Here is a 9,680-nt window from a genome sequence, read left to right as displayed (position 1 = left end):
TAAAACATTAAGATATTGAAATCAATAGTTAAGAAATGATAATGAGTTACATAAAAGTGGACTCATTAAGGTACCATAGTATAAACGCCATGGTCTCTTACAACATTGTGCTCAGTGAATGTCAATCATGTTCATAGTGTACATCATTCATAAATTCAGTTAAAATATGGACATAAGCGTCCATAAGCTCCAAGCGTTACGTATTATGATAGACGTCCTGTAAACTATGTAGCGTTTACTGGCTCGGGAATGTGAAACTTAAAGTGGTAGAATATATTTGATTTTGATAAAACTTGAAGAAAAATATAATGATTTTCGCATTGTTATAGTAGTATCTACTGTCTATTCGTAGATACAGGGCACTAACTGTATTTTCTTTTCCAGAACATTCCTTTGATCTATGCTATTCTGTTCTTAATGAATGTTCCTGGTGGATATGAAATAAGATCTGCTTACAAATGAATAGACACAAACTATAAGATTTTTGGCTCTTAGTTTTAAACTAAAGAATATCTGGTTTTGCAGTTGTGGGTGAAAAATATCTGGTCTCGATAAGTATTTTCAAGCATTCTTCATCTGATTTCATATAAAGGATAATTGGTCGAAAACCCATTTTCTCCAAGTTTCAAGGCCATGTTCCCTACCTCCCTAAATGTATGTATACGAACTCGCAACGACCATATTGGAGTCGTTGTTATGAACTTCCTTCCTCGTGGAGGTATGGGAACTCAGGCCTGAAGTAGTCTTGATCACCTTCCTCACTCGGTGTAATTTCCAGGACTAGAGTAGAGTTGGCTTCTTTCACCACGAGTCGTATGCGATTCGCTGTGCAGAGTTGCGTCCCTTGGGCACGCCAGAAACCTATGCTTGTGAGTTTGAATCCCGGTTCGCCCTGATTATGTTATAAGGTTTCTCAGCACCATACCCGTGCTCCTGGGTTTCACCGAAGTGGTAAACGTCTGAGACCTGCATCACTTCGGGCTTTCCTCCCACATTAAGCTGACATGCCGTGATATAACTGGAATACTGTTAACAGCAGCGTTCAACCCAACTTACTCACTCACTCACTCTTTCACGACTCTGCTGACTACAACACGTCAGTATAATACATATTGCATATATGAACTCTGAAGGACTAGAGAGGACTATGGTCCAGGATATATAGATAGATACAGACACATGTTGATGCATGTCATCGTATCCCAATTGCGTGGATCGATGCTCATGATGTCAATCACTGGATAATCTGGTCCAGACTCAATTATTTACAGACCGCTGTCATATAGGTGGTCTTTTGCTGAATGCGGCGTTAAACTACAAACAAACAAAATGAGATCACACATACCAGTACTTGAATATTACACACTAATTGATTTCAAAACAGTATCGCCATTTTATAATTGGTGCTTGTCATGGTCGAGATCACACATACATGAACAATACACACTTATTGATTTCAAAAGTGTCATTTTTATTTGATTGATTTCAAAAACAATATTTTAACAATATGAAAATAGATAAAAAAACAAATATCAAACATGAACCAGAGTATATATGACAATATCACATATGGCCCTCTCAGATACTCAGTGATGTACACTATGATGCAATTGTCCACATAATTGTCTACATCACAATGACCCATGTCTGCATGTAAGTCGGTGATGAAATATTGCTTGATTCCAAATCAGTTTGCAGAGACTTTCATGTCAGAGTGCAGTTAGCATGCAGTCAGTGTGCAGTCAGTGTGCAGTCAGTGTGCAGTCAGCATGCAGCCTCCTGCAATTATGCTGCTGCACCAGAACATCCCTTGCTAATCTTCCTTGTCAGTTTGTTGTTGTGTACTTGTGCTGAGACTGATCAACAATCCATTGTATTCCTTTCTCCACACCTGACAAACTGTCAACCACAGCATCTCTCACCTGCAAACCACAATGAAATACATCTATGAGTATGTCATCATAAGGACTTTTGTTTGTTTGTTTGTTTGTTGTTTAACGTGCAGTCAGCAATATTCCAGCTAATGACAGTGGTCTGTACATAATGAAGTCCGGGCCAGACAATCCAGTGATGGACTTCATGAGATCGATCCACGCAATTGGGATACGATGAGATGCTTCAACCAAGTCAGCGAGCCTGACCACCTGATCCCGTAAGTCACCTCTTACGACAAGCACAGTCGCCTTTTACAGCAAGCATGGGTTGCTGAAGACCTTTTCTACCCCAGATCCTCATAAAGACTAGTGACCATAATACTTTCTACCTCTGCCACAGGTGGAAACAGACTTTAATTGAAAGATTTTTAACTCTTGTGTGACAATTTTGGAACATGTAATTAGTAAACAAAATATTTTAAAAAATGTTTTCATATTTTTAAGAATTTAAGACATAGAGCTTTTAATAAGGAGAACTTTAGATGTTCAAATATATTATGTATGCTTCATTCAATATTTGTAGTGGGTTTTTGTGTTTTAATTCAGCTACGTCAACCATTGTGAAAACTACAAAAATGATGCACTTCTTCATTATATGTCAGAACTGTTTAAGCGCCTCTCACAATCTAAAAAAACATGTTAAGTTGCTTTAGAGTATGGATTGACAGACATAATCACATGACATGAACCATGCTCGATTATCCAGTGTATTCATATTCCATTCTATTCTGATATATACCCTGGACCTCTTCGCCACCATACGTTCTCTTTGACTCCGGTTCAAACAACAAGTTGCTAAAACAGCTGTCCAATCAAATTACACTTCATGATTAAATCAAGTAGTGATGTTTGATTTTTCTTGTTCAATGGTGAGGTGAGGTTTAATGTTACGTCAAAGTTTATTGCACTTATATAGCAACGTGCATGCACATGAATACCCCATTCAGACACAGTATACTGACTCCGAGCCTACCAGTCCTTGTTTTAGCCCCTTAATGCCTAGCGCCAGGCAAAGCAACAAAAAGAACCATCTTTTAGTATGACGCGGCCGGGGATCTTAGTCCAAACCTTCCGTTCTCCTGGCAGATGCTCTACCCCCAGACCACGGAGACGTTTCTCTTGTTCAATACGACCCGTGAAGATTCCGGGGTAGAATAGGCCTTCAGCAACCCATGCTTGCCGTAAAAGGTGACTATGCTTGTTGTAAAAGGCGACTAACAGAATTGGGTGGTCAGGCTCGTTGACTTGGTTGATGCAAGTCATCGATCCCAATTGCGTGGATCGATGCTCATGATATTAACCACTGGATTGTCTGCTCCAGACTCGATTTTTTACAGACCGCCATCATATAGCTGGAATATTGCTGAGTGTGGCGTTAAACAACAAACAAACAAAATCTTGTTCAATACTGTCTCAGATAGATCTAAACATGCCTGGACACATTATGACCCCCCCTTGTTCTGTTTTAATAGTCACGAAATCATCTTTTACAGATGAAAGTTTATCCATAACAATCTTCTGATTCTATAAAATATATTGAGGGCTTGCTCATACAATGCCATCAATTTTGAATGTCAATTGATGCAAAACTCTTATCGCAAAGAGTCGTTGGGATTGGTTGTTATATTTCCAGCTCATGAGCATGATAAGGGGGATAAATTCTTTGCCTATGTAGCAGGTCATGGAGTCATCCCACAGATGACATCCTTACCTTGTCAGCTTGCTGACGGGGTTAACCCTATGGTCATGTGGACAAGGCGTCCGACCTCGGGTCAGAAGGTCAGTGGTTCGAATCCCATCACGGGACTCGGAAATTTTATGCCCGCTACATTGGCACCCAACGTGGGGCGGAGCATGTTCATATTAAATTTGAGCAAAATAAGCCTCGGTACCCTACTATGCAGCCCGGGATGTGCCTTCTGTTGACGAGGAAGTATGTAGCAGGGCGTGGAGTCATCCCACAGATGACATCCTTACCTTGTCAGCTTGCTGACGGGGTTAACCTCTTTGGTCATGTGGACAAGGCGTCCGACCTCGGATCAGAAGGTCCGTGCTTTGAATCCTATCACGGGACTCGTACATTTCATGGCCGCTACACCAAGTTAGGGATCTGAGAGATGGTGATGTCACTTGCTAAACAAAGCTAAGGTGATGAATAAGTCCAGGGTAATAATAATAAAGGAAAGGACTATCGAGGGTGGACACTGGCGTGACAGTTGTCCCCAATAGGGCTACCTACCAGCCACGGCCTGTTCAGCTCACAGAGATCTAGTGCCAGCACAACATCGCTAGCAGAAAGTCTGTGAGAAGAGGATTCTGGGATACACGAGAGCACCAGAACTGGAACATACGGAGCTAACCATCTCTCATTGATCATGGCAAATAGCTCTCTTTTACCGCTCTCCACTGAAATAAAAATAGTGAAAAATAATGTTTATTTGCAATATTTGCAAGTCAATACATGTAATCATGATAAACGAGAATGTTAATAAAGAAATAAAAGATAACATATGTGAGTGAGGAATTAGAGAAATTGATATCTGAGATTGTTTGTTCGTTGTTTAACGCTGCACTCAGCAATATTCCAGCTATATGACGGCGGTCTGTAAATAATCGAGTCTGGACCAGACAATCCAGTGATTGACATCATGAGCATCGATCTAAACAACTGGGATATGATGACATCCATCAAACAAGTCGGTGAGCCTGACCACCCGATCCCGTTAGTCACCTCTTACGACAAGCATAGTCGCCTTATCTGTCATTGAACTAGCCGTAAATGAGAATAGAGATATTCGTGGAATGGGTTTGTATCAATGTTATGGGTGGTCTGTATGTCTAGACTTTATAATCGTGACTTGTGTGAGACAATGTCGCTGTGTAAGTACAACAAGCTTTAACTGTGAGACTTAAATACTTCATAAAATTTGAGTTCGCACAAAAGGGGTGTTTGAATGAACTGTATCAGATTTGTTAGGACTTCATTTCCATGTCGAGGTGTGCCTCTATTGAATGAAACATGATGTCTGTGTTGAGAGTCTGCCCAGAAACCAGACACCACACCATCCATTCCTCTTGAAATATCGGGGCGGTCGGGTAGCCTAGTGGTTAAAGCGTTGGCTCTTAACGCCGAAGACCCGGGTTCGATTCCCGACATGGGTACAATGTGTGAAGCCCATTTCTGGTGTCCCCTGCCGTGATATTGCTGGAATATTGCTAAAAGCGTCGTAAAACCATACTCACTCACTCACTCTTAAAATATCGACAATCTATGTATGACATGATCAGAGGCAGACCAAAGTGACAATGAAACTCCTTGTCGGGGCAGGACCGACAAGATTACGAGTGAGTGAGTGAGTGAGTATGGTTTTACGCCACTGTTAGCAATATCCCAGCAATATCACGGTGGGGGACACCAGAAATGGGCTTCACACATTGTACCCATGTCGGGTATCAAACCCGGGTCTTTGGTGTGACGAGCGAACGCTTTAACCACTAGGCTACCCGACCGCCCCTAGATTAACATGAAAGGCAGACTCACCTGTTTCCACTGAGCAGGAAGCATCCACTACAAACACAAAGGCATCTAGAGTGTGACACAGATCTTTGATTGACTGCTGGAGCTCGTAGGTTTCACTATCACTGCCATCCTGACTCTGTTTCTGCTTACTCAGCAGTTTATTTGTAGCCAGTCTATCTCGGTTTTGTGTCATCTCTCGCTCCCTCTTTGTCGCTGTGTACAGAACAGTCAGGTGGAAGCTGTTCCCTTTGGGCAGCTTCATCGTCATACCAGCCCCCATTCCTGTAGAGCAGAGAGAAATTACAACATGAATACACTGTCACTGAATCAACCCACTGACTGTGTCACCTGTACAAATAAACAGGCTCTAATGCTGACTCAAGAGTGTTTGTTTGTTTGTTTGTTTGTTGTTTAACGCTGTACTCAGCAATATTCCTGACACATGACGGTGGTCTGTAAATAATCGAGTCTGGTGATTGATGTCATGAGCATCGATTCACGCAAATGGGATACGATGACATGCATCAACCAAGTCAGTGAGCCTGACGACCCGATCCCATTTATTGCCCCTTACGAAAAGCATAGTCGCCTTTTACGGCCAATCGTTTGCTGAAGACCTATTCTACTCCGGATCTCAAGAGTGAGTGAGAGGGGGTTTTGAGAGTTGTCAAACAAAATCAAACAACAGTTATCATTGAGTATAATTCTAACATTACCACCGCAATTACATCACAGCCATAAATGCCATACTTCTTTTCTGTGTGATGACAGCCAAAGCAGGAATTGATGGCGTAATAGAGGTAGGATATTCAAAGGAATCATAAACAACATAGGGATGGGTCATTATTTCCTCAGGGACCACCTCCGTGGTCTAGTGGTAGAGCGTCCGCCGTTCACCATTCAATCCCCGGCTGTGTCATACCGAAGGCATTAAAAGATGGTACTTGTTGTTATCCTGTCTGGCGTTCGACATTAAGGGGGTAAAAGAAGGATTGGTCGGCTCAGTATACTGTGTCTGAGTGGGGTATTAATGTTAAACTGCGGCATGGTATCTCAGTGGGATAGCACTATAATTCGGCAACAGTCCAGACTAGTACAAGCAGCCACCCACTAACGTGCATGCACGTCGCTAAATAAGTGCAATAATCTTGGACAAAACATTAAACCCCATTTTACCTCACCCCACCTTATTTCCTCAGTACTTATTTTCTATTTCCAGGTATATGTGACCCACCTTCAAACTGTCCAGGAAACATCGCTATTCTTTGGAATGTTTCATTGTCTTCATACAGCATCTTCCTGACAATGCCGCTGGTGTTGGTTTCAAGGCCTGGTCCAAACATGGCTACTCGAGGGGCTTTCTTTGGGAGGAATGACTTGAGCACTTGTGATACTTGGTGGAATGTGGACAACTCCTGCCTCTGACACTGCTGAACTTCAGGGGAACATTTAAAGTAACTGAAAATAAAAGGATTGATTAAGCATCATCATTTTTTTTTAAAACATATGAATTATTATCATTGATAAAGAGTTGTACCTATGCCTTAAATACTAATGCAACCTTGTAGGGCTGGGACGAGTCCAAATTTACTACCCCGGTACCCAACTCCCTATTACCGAGCCTTTCCTAACTGACTGATTGACTGACTGAGGGATGTTTTACGCCGCTTTTAGCAATATTCCAGCAATATCACGGCGGGGGACACCAGAAATGGGCTTCACACATTGAACCCATGTCAGGAATCAAACCAGGGTCTTTGGCGTGACGAGCGAACGGGTTAACCACGAGACTACCCGACCACCCCGTAAAACATATAAAGGTCACAAGGTTTGCATGCATTGTCAGAAAGAAATGCCAATATAAGCGATTTGTTGTGTAACTATGGAATTCAAGATAATTTTCATCATTTAACAATATATCACGTGACTAACCAAGGCTTCGGGTAGTCATGTGGGTACAGGGGTCCTACTCAGTACCTACCTGGCACAAGGACCTGAGTTACCCATCCCAGCCCTACAACCTTGTCCATGTCTTAACTTGCTGTTGCTGTCTGATATTTACCATATAAAAATTAATGCCGAACAAGTTGAAATTATTAATAAATATAATCAGATAATAATAACCAGACAGTGACAATGATAATTAAATCATATTCCATCAGAAATAACTGAAATGGTGTAAAGTAAAGAAACTCAAAAAAAAGAATCATGATTTGTTACAATTACTACTAGTACAAAGAAATACTTACACTTCCTTATCCGTCAGTTCTGACTCTGTTTCCTGATACAGTTTAGGATTGGCTGTGTGAGACAGAACATCCCATCTCGGTAAATCTGCCTTGAGTCTCCTTTGCCATAACAATGCATCAGAGGTCAGCTGACACCAGCCACGGCACACTCGACTGGCTTGACACAATCCTTGTGCATCCAGAAAGGAAAAAATGTGCAGCTTCAAATTTACCTGAAATTTTAAAGACATGATTAATATGGACTAATAAATAATCAATGGTTGATGATAATAATGACATAAACCAGACATAATCATATCTAATTAAATAAAAATGGTAATATTTCACCCTGTCAGATCTGTACGTGCTAACCTTGCTCATTGGGCATTGCTGTGTGACAGTGAATGAGCATGGATGTTTTAGAAATATTTTGTGTTGATAAAAAATATATATCTTAATTACATCTACTCAGATGTAATTAACAATTTTTAAAAATTTTTTATAATGTGAAAGAAACAGAGATCTGAAATTGCACCTTTTATTGTCTAAAGACAGTATACAGAAATTATGACTTCATCAAAAGGGTAACACTATTTTTCAGGGCATCATCATTTGCAGAAGCCAAAGGTCTTCCATTACTGCCCGACAAAGAAGTGCAGTTGAAAAGACCAAGGGCTTCTGCAAATGATAATGCCCTGAAAAATAGCATTACCATTATTATAGCTCAAATGGATCGAATTTATAATCAAATAATAATATAAAAAAATATCGGTTTTGAAACATTTACTCCAATCAACACACAACAAATGTCACTGACCCACTTTTACAAATATGGGAACATCATAGAACAAACCAGATGACGTCACTATTGAACATCAATATGACCTCACCCCAAAACAGGCATGATAATGGCCCGTCGTCAAGCAGTATGAGGGCATTATCAAGTTATAGTGGCATGCTCATTTCTGATAACATGCGGGCGGTTTAATGATAGTTCTATCCATTTTAGCTATAAAATTTGATAATAATATCATCACTTTCGTCAAAATTTGTTGATATCAACAATAAATAGCTGTTCGTTATCGATATTTAACAAACCTGCGAAGATCTGAATAATAGGTCTTCAGCAACCCATGCTTGCCTTAAAAGGTAATTGTGCTTGTCATAAGAGGCGACTAACGGATCGGGTGATCTGGTTCTCCGACTTGGTTGATGCATGTCATTGTATTCTACTTGTGTGGATCGATGCTCATAATGTCAATCACTGGATTGCCTGGTCCAGGCTCGAATATTAAGAGACCATCGTCATATAGCTGGAATATTGCTGAGTGCAGCGTTAAACAACAAACAAACGATATATGACGTTTCGCATAATATACTTACTGGAAGACGGTTAAATCGCGGAGTATTGTTTTCATTTTCATTGTTGTACACACTATCTGGCAGCATGTGAACAGTTGACGAATCTTTGAGGTAAAGAGCTTGTAGACGCTCTAGTGTTGACTTGTCCGGGGTAACATTTTTCCGCTTTAATTGTCTGATTAGATACTGTTGCAGTCCGCCCGAAACAACACTGGACTCCGCCGCCTTGCTGTACATTCTGTATTTCTTCAGTAAATCCTTCACTGAGTTTAACACATTACTTATTTCAGCATCAAGAACTGTTTCGTCTTGATACTGGTGGCTAAAAATCGGTTCCTGACTTGGCTGAGAGGTAACGGTACATGGCATGTGTGCGACTGACATCATCGTGGTAGTTTTGCTCACTGGCTATTAAACTCACTTTATCTGTCAACGTCAGTTGAAATTCTGATACAATTGTAAGAGGCTTCATTTTATATATAGGTTTAAATTATTTACGTCACGGGCGTGATATAGAAAACCTCCACGTGTCACGTACTGACAGATGACTAAACGCGGAAGTCCACGTCAATGTTTACATGCTGTCACGTTGCTATATGACGTCACATGATTTTCGACTGTGTCGAATTAACTCCC

The 9,680-nt window shown here is 40.8% G+C and overlaps 1 protein-coding gene across 1 annotated transcript; it reads right to left on the bottom strand.

Annotated features, from left to right (window-relative positions):
* Positions 1-1,053: 1,053 nt before the first annotated feature.
* On the bottom strand, positions 1,054-9,641 carry LOC124142901 (F-box only protein 4-like). Its single transcript, XM_046511599.2, has 6 exons — positions 9,066-9,641; positions 7,704-7,915; positions 6,689-6,912; positions 5,476-5,736; positions 4,174-4,340; positions 1,054-1,922 (listed from the first exon to the last, which is right to left on the bottom strand). The coding sequence occupies exons 1-6, from the start codon at positions 9,429-9,431 to the stop codon at positions 1,827-1,829; spliced, it is 1,326 nt and encodes a 441-aa protein (XP_046367555.2). The 5' UTR covers positions 9,432-9,641; the 3' UTR covers positions 1,054-1,826.
* Between the last annotated feature and the right edge of the window lie 39 nt (positions 9,642-9,680).

Source organism: Haliotis rufescens, unplaced genomic scaffold, assembly GCF_023055435.1.
Source record: "Haliotis rufescens isolate VD_foot unplaced genomic scaffold, xgHalRufe1.0.p SCAF_2, whole genome shotgun sequence".
Classification (NCBI taxonomy): Eukaryota; Metazoa; Mollusca; class Gastropoda; order Lepetellida; family Haliotidae; genus Haliotis; species Haliotis rufescens.
Note: the sequence above shows the minus strand (reverse complement) of the source record. Positions and strands in the feature narration are given on the sequence as shown.

Excerpts from the sequence above, each read along its gene's own strand:
- LOC124142901 (XM_046511599.2), bottom strand. The coding sequence starts at position 9,431 with ATGATGTCAGTCGCACACATGCCATGTACCGTTACCTCTCAGCCAAGT. Across the intron at positions 7,916-9,065 it reads CGCGATTTAACCGTCTTCCA|GTAAATTTGAAGCTGCACAT; the intron begins GTAAGTATATTA and ends TTAAAATTTCAG. Across the intron at positions 4,341-5,475 it reads TTCCTGCTCAGTGGAAACAG|TGGAGAGCGGTAAAAGAGAG; the intron begins GTGAGTCTGCCT and ends TTTTTATTTCAG.